Source organism: Hibiscus syriacus, unplaced genomic scaffold (assembly GCF_006381635.1).
Source record: "Hibiscus syriacus cultivar Baekdansim isolate YM2019G1 unplaced genomic scaffold, ASM638163v2 tig00112921_pilon, whole genome shotgun sequence".
Lineage (NCBI taxonomy): Eukaryota > Viridiplantae > Streptophyta > Magnoliopsida > Malvales > Malvaceae > Hibiscus > Hibiscus syriacus.
Window position 1 is genome coordinate 77,835 of NW_024063419.1, and position 13,154 is coordinate 90,988.

Here is a 13,154-nt window from a genome sequence, read left to right on the forward strand (position 1 = left end):
AGTTTGAAATTAAGAATTATAGGAGTTATTCTTTTTTTGATTTTAGAGATTTTTTTAGTTTTTTTAATAATAATATTTTTTTTAAATGTTTTGAACGGTTGATGGATTTTTTTAACGGTCAAACATAACGAAAAAACAACTGCCCCACCCGTTTGTTGGTTTATCCTTGCTCGAGAGACTAGGGTATCGGCCCCATAAACCCAATGCTTCGGTAAAAAATTTAGATAATGCATATGAAAAAACATTCGTGAAATGATGCAACCTGTGAATTAATTGTTTAAATAGGACAAATGCTACAGTCGAAGACGGAGTTGCATTGGTAGCATGGAGTCCATGGTGTGTCGCATGGAACACCATATATCTTTGGCCACAAGGGTTTAGGGTCACACCAACTGCAGTGCATCTTCCACCAGCTTGAAGCTGTCTTCGGCCATGTTTATAAGATGGAATGCAAATACAAGAGAAGCTATCTGTAAATATTATAAATTCAGCTTTGATTATTAAATGCAATTAGTGCATTGACTCAACTCTAAGTTTAATTCAGCTTTATCCAAATTTAGATATTAGATGCTTTGATTATTAAAAGCATTGGTGCATTTATTCAATGTATGATCAAATACTTTGTATAAAAAATTAATTTAATAAATAAAAATAAATAAAAAAATCATCTATATTAATTTATGAATAAAATAATCTAAAAAATAAAAAAATTACCTTCGAATATATTTCTTTCTTCTTCTTTTTTCTCTCTTCCCTTATTTCTTCTCCTCTCCTTTCTCTTTTCTTCTTAAATTTGATTTCTGGTTATCCACACTCCCACCCATAACACTCCTATAGATCAAAACTTCCCATCCCCATCTTTATTACACCATTATTGTTGCCATGCCGTGCCATGCATGTTGCAGCTTCACGGGCCATGCAAGTTCACGGGAGACAGCTTCAAGCAAGTGAAAGGTGCACCGCATTTGGTACGCCTCTAAAACTTCATGGCCGAAGACGCATGGTGTTCCACTATGAACGCCATGTTTCCAATGCGATTCCGTCTTTGACTGTAGTATTCATCCTATTCAAACAATTAATTTACGAATTATATTATTTCACGAATTTTTTCACATGCATTATCTGAAAATTTTGTCCAATGCTTCCTTCTCCATAAACCAAGTCAATGTTCGTTTCAACTTGTAGGTTTTTTATTTTACTATTAAAATATTACGTGTTCAACTTTAAATTCGAATGATTTAGCTTGGGGAAATTGGTGGTGGCCGTAGAATATTGTGTTAGTGGGAACATCTGCATCTTCTTCCATGTTTAAAATAAACACATTTAGCAATAACCGAGACGGATAGGAAGCTAGTAAAATTCACTCACAATGTTTGTCCTGGTCAGAATATTCTAATCAAACCACACCAACAAACAATACCAAATAAAATAAATCCACAGCACATGATCCAAAGCTGAATAAAAATGTCAACTGTGAGTTTTTACTTTCTTTGCAATTATTATAATCAATGTGGTAGTTTATTTATGTAATAGCTTTATAAAAGTCAGACATTAGAACAACAACTAGTTTTTCTTTTTCTCTTTTGGACTAATATGGACCGATCATCGTCGTACACCTAATTTTGGTAGGTGAGTCTCCCAACAAGGATTGTCTGCATATACAAGGACTCGAACTCGATATTTTGTTTAAGCGATATCAAACTATTTACCATTTGAACAACAATTAGTTTGTAAGTTATTAACGGTCACGAAGCAAAGAGATCAACCAATCAAGGATAGATTAAAGGGTGTTGAGATCCTAATCAACTTAAAAAGTTGAAAATTTTATATAATTTATTTTTTTATATTTTTAATTAAGAATTTAATTTTATATCTCTTAAAATTTTGTGAATTTGTACCCTTAAATATTTCATATAGTTAAATAATGACTAGGAATGAATAGAGGAGTTGTCGGGTAATACGACTGCACTCCTGAAAACTTTAAATTCTCGTATAGTTTATATATTTTCTTTGTATTTTCTATTGATAATTTAATTTCACACATGGAATTTTATAATTTTGCATCCTTAAATTTCTACTATAATTTTTTAAGTTCGTACCCCTAAATAAATTTTGTAAAGTATACAAATAATCCTCTGACTATAGGATGTTGCTTTGTTGAGTCTCTCGATTATTAAAATTTACAAAATGGTCTCTCAACTATAGGGCACTACCTTTCTGAGTCTCCGACTATTAAAAATTATAAAATGGTCACATCATTGTTCATATGTTCCAAACTCATATTTTTCGTTAAAAATTGACGATCGTTTGAGTTGGACATTAACCTGATGAATAAGATATGATAAAATCATATTTTAATAACATAATATTTCAAGCACTAGCTAGATAAAATAATGCAAACAGAGAGTTGATCTACAAAATATAGTTCAAACGGTTCTGAGATCAAATTTTATCATATCATAGTCAATATATTAACGTTCAATTCAGACGACAACCAAATTTTTTACAAAAAAAATAATTTAAAACATATAAATAATCGAATGATTATTTTTAATATTTAATATTCGGAGAACTCGATAAATAACTACATAGAGACAGAATGATTTTATAAATTTTAATAGCAGTACTTTTGTCTACTTTACCCGATAAAATTCTGCGTTGACTTTACTCGGTAAGATTGAATATAATAAAACTTTTCATCCCAACTTGCTTTTCATTTGCAGTTATATAATCGTATCATTGTCAAGCCTGTCTCCATGAAATTTATTCGATTTCGATACTGTTGTGCTCTCTTTGCTTGAAACAATGGATATATCAAGCGCCGTCGACCTGATAACGGGCAAGATTGTCTCCGTTTTAGAAAACGAAGCCTCGTTGCTGATGGAGGTTGGAGCTGAAATCGACCAAATCAAGGATGAGCTCAACTTCATGAAAACATTCCTTCACGCAACCGACAGAAGATCCGTAGTGGGACCCAACAACGAAACGCATAATCAGTGGGTCAAATATGTCAGAGACATCGCCTGCGAAGTTGAACTCGTCGTGGACGAATTCATGTACCACTTTAACAAGCAACGGCGATGGAGGGGTAAACCCTCGAGGTTCTCTTGAAGCTCGTTCATTTTCCTAAGAATCTGCTGGTCAGGCACCGACTGGCTGTCGAGCTACAAGATATCAAGAAAAGGATCAAGAGCAGTGATGGGAGGAACAAACGATACCAAGTTTGTTCGGAATCAAGAAAATATAATGAGCAAATTAGAAGAGAGTATCATATGAACAACGGATGAAAAATATGAGTGAATCTGCCATTTTCTTTAAAGATGGTGACCTTGTTGGGATCGATACGGCACAACAAGAGTTATTGGGATGGTTGATGAACCAGGAGCTTCAAAGGACCATGACTTCCGTGGTGGGATGGGTGGTCTAGGGAAAACAACTCTGGTCGCCAACACTTTCAACAAGCAAGTTGTCAAGCAACATTTCGATTGTTGTGCATGGATTACTGTCTCGAGGCAATATGTTGTGACGGAGTTATTCAAGTCCATGATCAAAGAGCTCTACCACAAGGCCCAAAAAAACATAGATCCGGCGATCAACCTAGACTCCATGAGCTATCAAGATTTGGTGTACGCACTGGTGAACTTCTTGCAGCCAAGAAGATATCTAATTGTGCTAGATGATGTTTGGAGCATCGAGCTCTGGCAAGATATCAGCATGGCACTACCTGTCAATATGAATGGAAGCCGAATCTTGCTCACAACGCGGAAGGAAGACGTTATTTCTTTTGAATTTGGAGTTGCAAACCACATCCTTAGGCTCAAAAACTTACCTTTTGATGAGAGTCTGACCCTTTTTTGCAACAAAGCTTTTGAACGCAAGGGCGGACAATGCCCTCCATATCTTGTATCTTCGGCAAGAAAGCTGGTTGCAAAATGTGAAGGCTTGCCATTAGCTATTGTGGCTTTGGGCGGTTTGATGGCTACCAAGAACTCTATTGCCGAATGGAATGAAGTTTATAACAACTTAAATAAGGAGCTAAGCGAAAATGATTCATATTTTGAGAGGCTCAGGTATATTTCATTGCTTAGCTACCATGATTTGTCTTACGCTCTCAAGCAATGTTTCCTATATTTTTGCATATTCCCAGAAGATTATGTGATTTAAACGGAACAGGATCATTAGACTTTGGGTGGCTGAAGGCTTTGTTGAACCGTGTAAGGATCAATTCCGGAAGATGAGGCAGAGAGATGCCTAAACGATTTGATTTCCAGAGGCCTACTTCAAGTTGTAAGGAGGACTGGATCAGGGAGGCCTAAAGCATGCAAGATGCATGACATTTTGCTGGAGTTCGCAGTTTCCATATCGAAAATGGAAAAGTTTGTTGCCAAATCTGATGGCAAAGAAGTGGAATATGATGGAATCCGTCGTTGGTCGATTACAGCAAAGGCGAAAGAGATGAAAGCCGGAAGCAAGACAGCGTTATCTCGGGTTCGTTCTTTGTTTGTTTTTCTGTTCATGAAACCTCTAAATCTTCCTTCAATAGGCTGCTGACTGGTTTTAAATTGATGAGAGTGTTGGATTTAGAAGACACTCCAATCGATGAACTCCCAGATGAATTGGTGAATTTATTCAATTTGAGATATCTTAACCTCACAAGAACTCAAGTAAAAGAGCTTCCAAAATCCATCGGGAACCTTTACAACTTACAGTCTCTAGTTATGAAGAAGACGCAAATCAAAGAGATTCCTGCAGGAATTGTGAAGTTAAAAAATCTTCGGCATCTAATCGCTTATCGTTTCTGTGAAAACCAAAGGGCATTTGACTTTTGCTCGGCAACGGCATAGTAGTTCCATCCAACATTTGTTTGCTAAACAACTGACAAAATTTCACCTTTGTGGAAGCAAGTGGCGATTTCATCAAACAACTCAGTAAAATGGCACAATTGAAAAGGCTTGAAGTAGGCAACGTCAAGGGAACTGATGAGAAAAAACTGTGCTTTGCCATTGCAAAAATGACACGCCTTGATTACTTAGGGGCGAAATCATGTAATGAAGATGAGCTATTGAAAATGGATGCAATGGAATCAGCTCCCCCTGTCCTTGGGATACTTTTCTTATCTGGGAAATTGGAGAAGGTACCGCACTGGTTTAACTCGCTTTACAACCTCAAATGTTTATGTTTACATTGGTCTAGATTGAAGGACGATTTTCTTCCAAGCATCCAAGCATTGCCTGACCTTGGAGAAATCAGACTACTGAATGCTTACGAGGGAGAGCAATTAGAATTCCTTGAAGGGTTCCAAAAGCTTAAGATTTTACAAATCGGCGGATGTCCTCGATTGAAAGAAATTGTGATCAATAAAGGAGTAATGCCTGGTCTTCAAAACCTAAAAGTCATTGAATGCCAACAGTTCACGACATTGCCTCATGGTTGGGAAAGCGAATCCAATCTAAATGAAGTTTATTTGTCTGACGTTTCACCTGAACTTATGGAGAACATATGCAGATCAAAAGGGATGGATCGGCAAGCAATCACATCCATCGTGTTAAATAGACAAGAAGGCGCTGAAGCTGTGTTCAATATAACAAGATGGAGCGCTGAAGCTGTACTCAATATAACAAGATGGATTGAATGATTTCCACTGGATGGGTTAATTAGTTAGTGCTTGTGTCTCTAGTTGGTGATTCGTCTGTAGGTAGCTTTGTGATGTTGCTCGTATTGGCCTCGGGGTCTGTCCTCACCTCGATGCTGTTTTGTTTGATCGGTTTGTCGCTAAATCTCATGGTCTTGATGGATATCCTTGTCAAGTCTGTTTGGTCTCCCGAGGGGTTGGTCTTCGTGCTTTGCACCTGGGATGCTTGGAGTGTTAGTGTTCGGAGGGAGTTTGGCTGTTGTTGTGTTTTGCTTTGTCGTTGGTTGGGTGGTTTTGCTTATGGTGTTGTAATTATAAGCAGTTTTCCGTTTTGGTCGAATTCTACTCATATAGCACTGACATGAACACTCTTTTTCCTCCACGAGACTTGGGGAGATTTTTTAACGAGATTCATGTCATTGTTTTCCCTCTCTTGTATGTTTCAGTCATAATCAATCATATATTTACCTTTCAAAAAAAATTATCATAGCCCATGATTATCTCTTTTATTTCATAGCTGCAATGAAGTGATAGTCTGCCAAAAAATTGAATGAGCATTGCATACTGTGCAGGGCTTTTCTGATTTTAAGGCTTACTTGAGGTTTACTCTTCTCACTTGTCTTGCTGAATAGCTTTTGCATCAAGTCTTCACCTTTACAGCATAATTTTCAGGATTTATATATATGTTGTTATGATAATTGGTTCACCACGAACCGTTTGTAAATTACTTTTCTGTGATTTTTATTTTTATTCTTATGTCCAGGAACAAATCTATGCATTGTCCAGTGGGCATGCCTCCATCTTTATATAATTTAAAAATATACATGGGTAAATATCAAATTAGATCTTTTAATTTTAATTATCTTTTCTTTATTAATAATCCTTTGTCTCCTTAAACTGATATCACGACTCCGTCCCTGGTCATGCCAATACTAACATCATCTCTATAGCAACACCCTAGTGTTAAGGCCATGACAAGGTTGGCAATCCAAGTTGTTTCATCATCATTATTTAGTCTTTGTTGTAAGATTTGTTACGCCTTGTTTTCAACTACTTTTCATATTAAGAACCATTTTATTATATTTTTTTCATTTGTTTAAATCATTAATTAATTTCAGTTTTTTAATCATCAATGATTAATCAGAATTTAAGATTTAATTAATCCTCGTGAGGTAATACTCACTATTCACTTGTTCGAATATATATGCTTACACAACAGATATTATATATCTACAAATCATAAAATCACTATTAAAGAAACAAATTGCAAATTCTAACAACAATATATTTATTAAACATAAAAAATAAATAAATATATTTTCTAAATGTATACAATGAAATCAAAACCCTGAAACCGGAAGAATAACAAAAAAAGAATTGAAAATAAAATTTTGTAAGCGTAATTAAAGGTGTTTTTGGAAAGCCACCAAGTAATTAAATTTGTGTTTAATTGCTTGTAGTTATATCAATTTGACATATAATTATATCAAGAAATAAGATGATCATTTTAAGTAAGGTTGGGAATAATTTTAACAGTCTTATGATTTATATCTGTTGGGAAACTGGGTTATTTCCCACACAAACGTAGTTTCAAAATTGACCTAAAATGTCAAGATCAAAACCACCAAAGGTTGCACAGCGGATAAACCCGTCAAACTATTGAATATTGAAACACAATGGAAAACTCAATAAAGAACAATAAATGAGAGAACATACCAAATTTACGAGGTTCGACGAGAATATCGTCTACTCCTCGGGCACCACACCGGATGATAACTTCACTATCAACAAAATATTACAACAAATGGAATTCTTTAGAATTCCCAAAGTGAGATAATGAAGAAAAACAAATGGAAGAGAGAACTTGTTTTTTGGGATGACTTCTAATGAAATACTTAGGCCTATTTATAGTTGAGTTTTAAGGACTAAACTTATAAATAACCTAATATTTTAGGAACAAAATTGAAATTCCCATATGCAAAGTTGGCCACCTACCAAAGATAAAATTTCCAATAAGTTGGCCACCAACCAAGATGAAATTTTCCAATAAGTTGGCTACCAACCAATATGAATTTTCCAACTTGCCAAACTTAATTTCAAGACAAACATAACAAATCTCCACCTTGGCTTGAAATTACCAAGACTACTCAACTTCTTCAACTCCCCAAATTTGATGTTGTGCCTCTAATTGTGCTCACAAGCGCCACACACCCGAAGGTGTTCATACTTTCTGGATGTTAATCAAGTTCAAACAATGATTGAATTTGATTACTGTTACTACATTGGTCATCATGTCTGTAGGATTTTCTGCTATCGCAATTTTCTAAAGCATAATCTTTCCTTCTTCAAAGATCTCCTGCACAAAGTGATACCTCACGTCGATATGCTTAGTCCTTGAATGGTAGACTTGATTTTTCGCTAAGTGAATAGCGCTCTGACTGTCACAATAGAGACTAATGTGACTTTGAACAACTCCCAAGTCTTCCATCAACCCGTTAAGCCAAATTTCTTCCTTCACGGCTTTAGCAAGAGTAAACAAATACCCATTAGTTGATTGACACTTATCCAAATCACCAGCATAATCGGAATCAACATATCCAACCACACACTGACTAAGTGTTTCTTCATGTTCAAAAACTAAACCAACATCCACGGTTTGTTGGAGATACCGTAGAATCCATTTCACAACTTTCCAATGTCCTTCTGCAGGATCATGCATGTATCTGCTCACAACTCCAACTGCTTGTGAAATGTCAGGCGCATACACACCATTGCATACATCAAGCTCCAACTGTATAAGCATATGAAACTTTTGCATATACTCTCGTTCTTCGTTAGTTTTAGGAGATAATTGAGAACTAAGTTTCAAATGAGAAGCCAGTAGGATACTTACATGTTTGGTATTTTCATTCATGCCAAAACATTGTAATACCTTTCTCAGATACTGATTCTGTGTTAAACAAAGCTTCCCTCTCTATCTATCTCTGCTTATTTCCATACCAAGAATCTTCTTGGCCTCACCTAGATCTTTCATCTCAAACTCTTGATTCAACTGAGCCTTTAATTTGTTATCTCCTTTTGAATCTTCGAAGAGATCAACATATCGTCAACGTACAAGAGAAGATAAATGAACGATCCATCTTTGAGCTTTTGCAAATACACAAAATGATTATATTCGCTTCTAGTGTACTTTTGCCTCCTCATAAAGCTATCAAATCGCTTGTACCACTGCCTCAGAGATTGCTTCAATCCATATAGCGACTTGTTCAGCTTACAAACCCATTTCTCACAACCACCATCATTGCATCCTTCTAGCTGAGTCATATAGATCTCCTCTTCTAAATCATCGTGCAAGAAAGTCGTCTTTACATCAAGTTGAGCTAGCTCCAAATTCAACTGTGCTACCAAGGCCAACAATATTCTAATGGAGGAATGCTTCAAGACAGGCGAAAATACTTCATTGAAGTCGATTCCCTCCTTTTGAGCGTAGCCTTTAGCTACCAACCGTGCCTTGTAATGAACATCTTTCTTGCTATGAGATCCATCATTCTTTGCAAATACCCACTAGCATCCAATTGCTCTTTTACCTTTCAGTAATTATGCCAGTTTCTAAGTGTTTTTCTTTTGGAGAGATTGCATTTCTTCATCCATGACACTTTTCCACTTATCACTTTCCAAGCCTTGTATTGCTTCTTGGTAAGTGATAGAGATATCATCATCAACAACTGGAAGAGCATACGACCATATCAACAAATCGAGCAGGTCTACAAATTTCTCTCCATGGCCTTGTAACTGCAAGTGGTTTTGTGTCTCCAATGGTTCTTAGGTTTAAACCTCTTCATCTTCTAATTTTTCTATTGGATTTGAAGAATCAGCTGCTCAACTTCTGGGATCATCATCTTCTGAAACTCCACTTGTTTTGGAGTATGCTCCACCTGCTACGGAGTACTACTTGTCTGGACAACTTCATTTGTTACCTTCTTTACTAGGGCAGATTCATCAAAGGTAACATCTCTGCTACAAATTATCTTCTTGGTGTCTAAACACCAAAGGCGGAATCCCTTCACTCCATGGGTGATTCCCATAAAAATAGCCTTCTTTGCTCTTGGATCAAGCTTGATTCCTTCACATGATAATAAGTAGTGGATCCAAATACATGTAAGGAATCATAATCAGTAGCAGGTTTTCCAGACCATACCTCCAATGGTGTTTTTCCTCCTATCGCTGATGACGGCAGACGATTGATGAGATAGCCAACATATGTCATAACCTCAGCCCAAAATGCCTTGCCTAACCCAGTATTAGACAATATACATCAAACTTTCTCCAATAGTATTCAATTCATATACTCTGCCACCCTATTCTGTTGTGGTGTATTTCTAATAGTGAAGTGTCAGACAATACCATACTCATGGAAAACGTCAAAGAATGAGTCATTTTTATATTCCCCTCCATTGTCCGTCCTAAGATGTTTGATCTTTCTACCAGTCTGGTTCTCGATCATATTTTTCCATTTCAGGAAAATTTGAAACACTTCATCTTTAGACTTCATCGGATAACCCAAACTCTTCTGGAAAAGTCATCTACAAAAGTTACAAAATAATGGTTTCCTCTCGAAGATGATGTCTTTGAAGGACCCCATACATGTGAGTAAATATAATCCACAATACCTTTTGTATTATGTATAGTAGTGCCAAACTTCACTCTCTTCTGCTTTCCAGAACATAATGCTCGCAAAAGTTCAATTTGTAAGCCTTTGCACCTTTCAACAATCCTTTCTTTGCCAGAATTTGCAAGGATTTCTCTCCAGCATATCCCAACCGCATATGCCACAACTGGGTTGCGTCTAAATCATCACCTCCGTAAGCTGTTGCAACTGCTCCAATAATTGCACTACCTTGGTAGTAATACAAATTATTTTTCTTGATGCCCTTCATCATCACAAGTGCGCCATATGTGACTTTTAAAACTCCATCTCTCATAGTGACTACTGAGCCTTTGGATTCTGAGACTCCCAACGATATGAGATTTTTCTTCAAATTGGGCAAGTATCAGACATCAGTCAGAACTCTGGTTGATCCATCTTGATTCTTCAATCGAATTAAACATATCCCAATAGTTTTACAGGCATTGTCATTGCCCATATAAGCAACTCATGCATTTAGTTCTACTAAATCAGAGAACCACTCTCGATTAGGGGACATATGATAGGTGCAACCCGAATCTAATATCCATTAATCTGAATGGAATGTTGTTGATGAAGAAACCAATGATATGTCAGAGTCATTTGCACATGCTCTGCAACACATGCATCTGGAGCAGCTTTTCCTTTCTTCTTCAGCTTCGGACAATCTTTCTTCCAATGGCCTTTCTCATGACAAAAGACACATTCATCTTTTCCCAGTCTAGACTTCGACTTTGATCTCCTCTCCACTTTGGCTTTTGACTTTTCAAGCGACCTCTTGCCACCATGGCCTCCGCTGCTTCGTACTTGCTATCCTTCTTGGTTTTCTTCCCGAGTTCATAACTATACAAAGCAGCAGTTACATCTTTAAGGGTAATATTATCTTACATTAAGTAATGTTGTCTCAAGGTGCTCAAATTCATTTGGAAGAGATGAAAACAACATCAAGACCAAATATTCATCTTTAAAGGTTTCATTCATGCCCAATAAGTCTGCCACTAGCTCATTGAACGCAGTGATGTGTTCATTCATACTGGTGCCTAGTTGATAATCAAATCTGAACAATCTTTCTTCATGTGGAGACGATTTTGAGAGCTTTTCTTTAGAAATTTTTTCTTCAATGCTTTCCACATCTTACTTACATAAGTCTCTTTCTTGTAGCCATACTTTTCTCCCTGAAAAGACAATATCGAATCGTGCTACATGCCAAACGATTTATTGTTCCCCATTCTTTCTCCTCCATATATTCAGGCTTTTCTTCCTCAATGGTGATGTCTAGACCTTGTTGGAATAAAGCGTCTAACATCTCGCCTTTCTACATGCCAAAATGACCGGATCCATCGAACAACTCCACCAAGAAGTTTGCATTTGACATTACCCTCCTCATCGGTCTAGATAAAGAGCTTGATGTCTCAACTGATCCGTATTTTGGCATTTTAATTCTAACGAAAAATATTCAATAGCACGAACTGTATCTTTTCAGCAACAGAACTACCAGAATAACCTCAACCGAAGCTCTGATACCAATTTTTTGGGAAACGGGTTATTTCTCATACAAACGTAGTTTCAAAATTGACCTAAAATGTCAAGATCAAAACAACCAAAGGTTGCATAGCGGATAAACCCGTCAAACTATTGAATATTAAAACACAGTGGAAAAACTGAATAAAGAACAATAAAGGAGAGAACAAACCAAATTTACGAGGTTCGACGAGAATATCATCTACTCCTCGGGCACCACACCAGATGATAACTTCACTATCAACAAAATATTACAACAAATGAAAATCTTTAGAATTCCCAAAGTGAGAGAATGAAGAAAAACAAATGGAAGAGATAACTTGTTGTTTGGATTATTTCTAATGAAATACTTAGGCCTATTTATAGTTGAGTTTTAAGGACTAAACTTATAAATAACCTAAAATTTTAGGGACCAAAAATGAAATTCCCATATGCAAAGTTGGCCACCTACCAAAGATAAATTTTCCAATAAGTTGGCCACCAACCAAGATGAAATTTTCCATAAGTTGACCACCAACCAAGATGAATTTTCCAACTTGCCAAACTTAATTTCAAGGCAAACATAACAATATCAACGTCAAACTCTTTCAAATTTTAAAATAATATATTTCAGGAACTTAATGAAGAAGTAAAAAGGTGAGCTATAGAGGTGTAAAACTATAATTGGTGGAAAAACTTGTAGTTTAATGATTTATCTGTGTTGATTGAAAAATATCTTTCCCGCCTCTAATTCCAGACCGCTGCTAATTTGCTCAGAGCGGTCTTGTTGATCTTCTGATTTATCGAAAAAAGCTTACATTGTGATTTGTTAATACCAAAAAGCAACAACAAAAGGAACCAAACCCAATCCCCCATAAATCAAAAGCACTAACAAATCCCATATTAATTTCTTGTATTTTTCTTCCTAAAATGCCACATCGGCATCGCCATTCTTTTCTTTTTCTCGGAGTAACTTCTTCTTTTCCTTTGCCTTTGCCCCACCCTGCACTTAAAGCATGTCTTTTTCTCCCCCAAAGGATAAGGTATTTAACCAAGAAGTTATTATTGGTTGGGGTTCATGGCGAGCTCCAGCGGAAAGGATTTAACTCCGTCAAAGAGGATGTCTTGGGCTCAAACTATGTTGGTGGAGATTCCTAATGAGGATAACACCACTGCTGACAGTGAGTTGGTCCCTTCTAGTTTGGCTTTTATTGCCCCTATTCTACGTGTTGCCAATAAAATTGAACAGAATAATCCCAGAGTCGCTTATCTCTGTAATTCTTTCTCTTTCCCCACTTTTCCTTTGTATTTACGTTTTTGAATTTGTAATTGATTTGT

The 13,154-nt window shown here is 36.4% G+C and overlaps 1 protein-coding gene across 1 annotated transcript; it reads left to right on the plus strand.

Moving 5' to 3' along the window:
* Window positions 1-3,366: 3,366 nt before the first annotated feature.
* Window positions 3,367-4,844, plus strand: LOC120184505 (disease resistance protein RPM1-like). The gene is made up of 3 exons (XM_039188948.1): window positions 3,367-4,070; window positions 4,272-4,499; window positions 4,544-4,844. Exons 1-3 carry the CDS (start codon window positions 3,367-3,369, stop codon window positions 4,842-4,844), a joined length of 1,233 nt encoding a protein of 410 aa, XP_039044879.1.
* Window positions 4,845-13,154: the final 8,310 nt, after the last annotated feature.

Excerpts from the sequence above, each read along its gene's own strand:
- LOC120184505 (XM_039188948.1), top strand. The coding sequence starts at position 3,367 with ATGGTTGATGAACCAGGAGCTTCAAAGGACCATGACTTCCGTGGTGGG. Across the intron at positions 4,071-4,271 it reads TCATATTTTGAGAGGCTCAG|AGGCCTACTTCAAGTTGTAA; the intron begins GTATATTTCATT and ends TTTGATTTCCAG. Across the intron at positions 4,500-4,543 it reads TTATCTCGGGTTCGTTCTTT|GCTGCTGACTGGTTTTAAAT; the intron begins GTTTGTTTTTCT and ends TTCCTTCAATAG.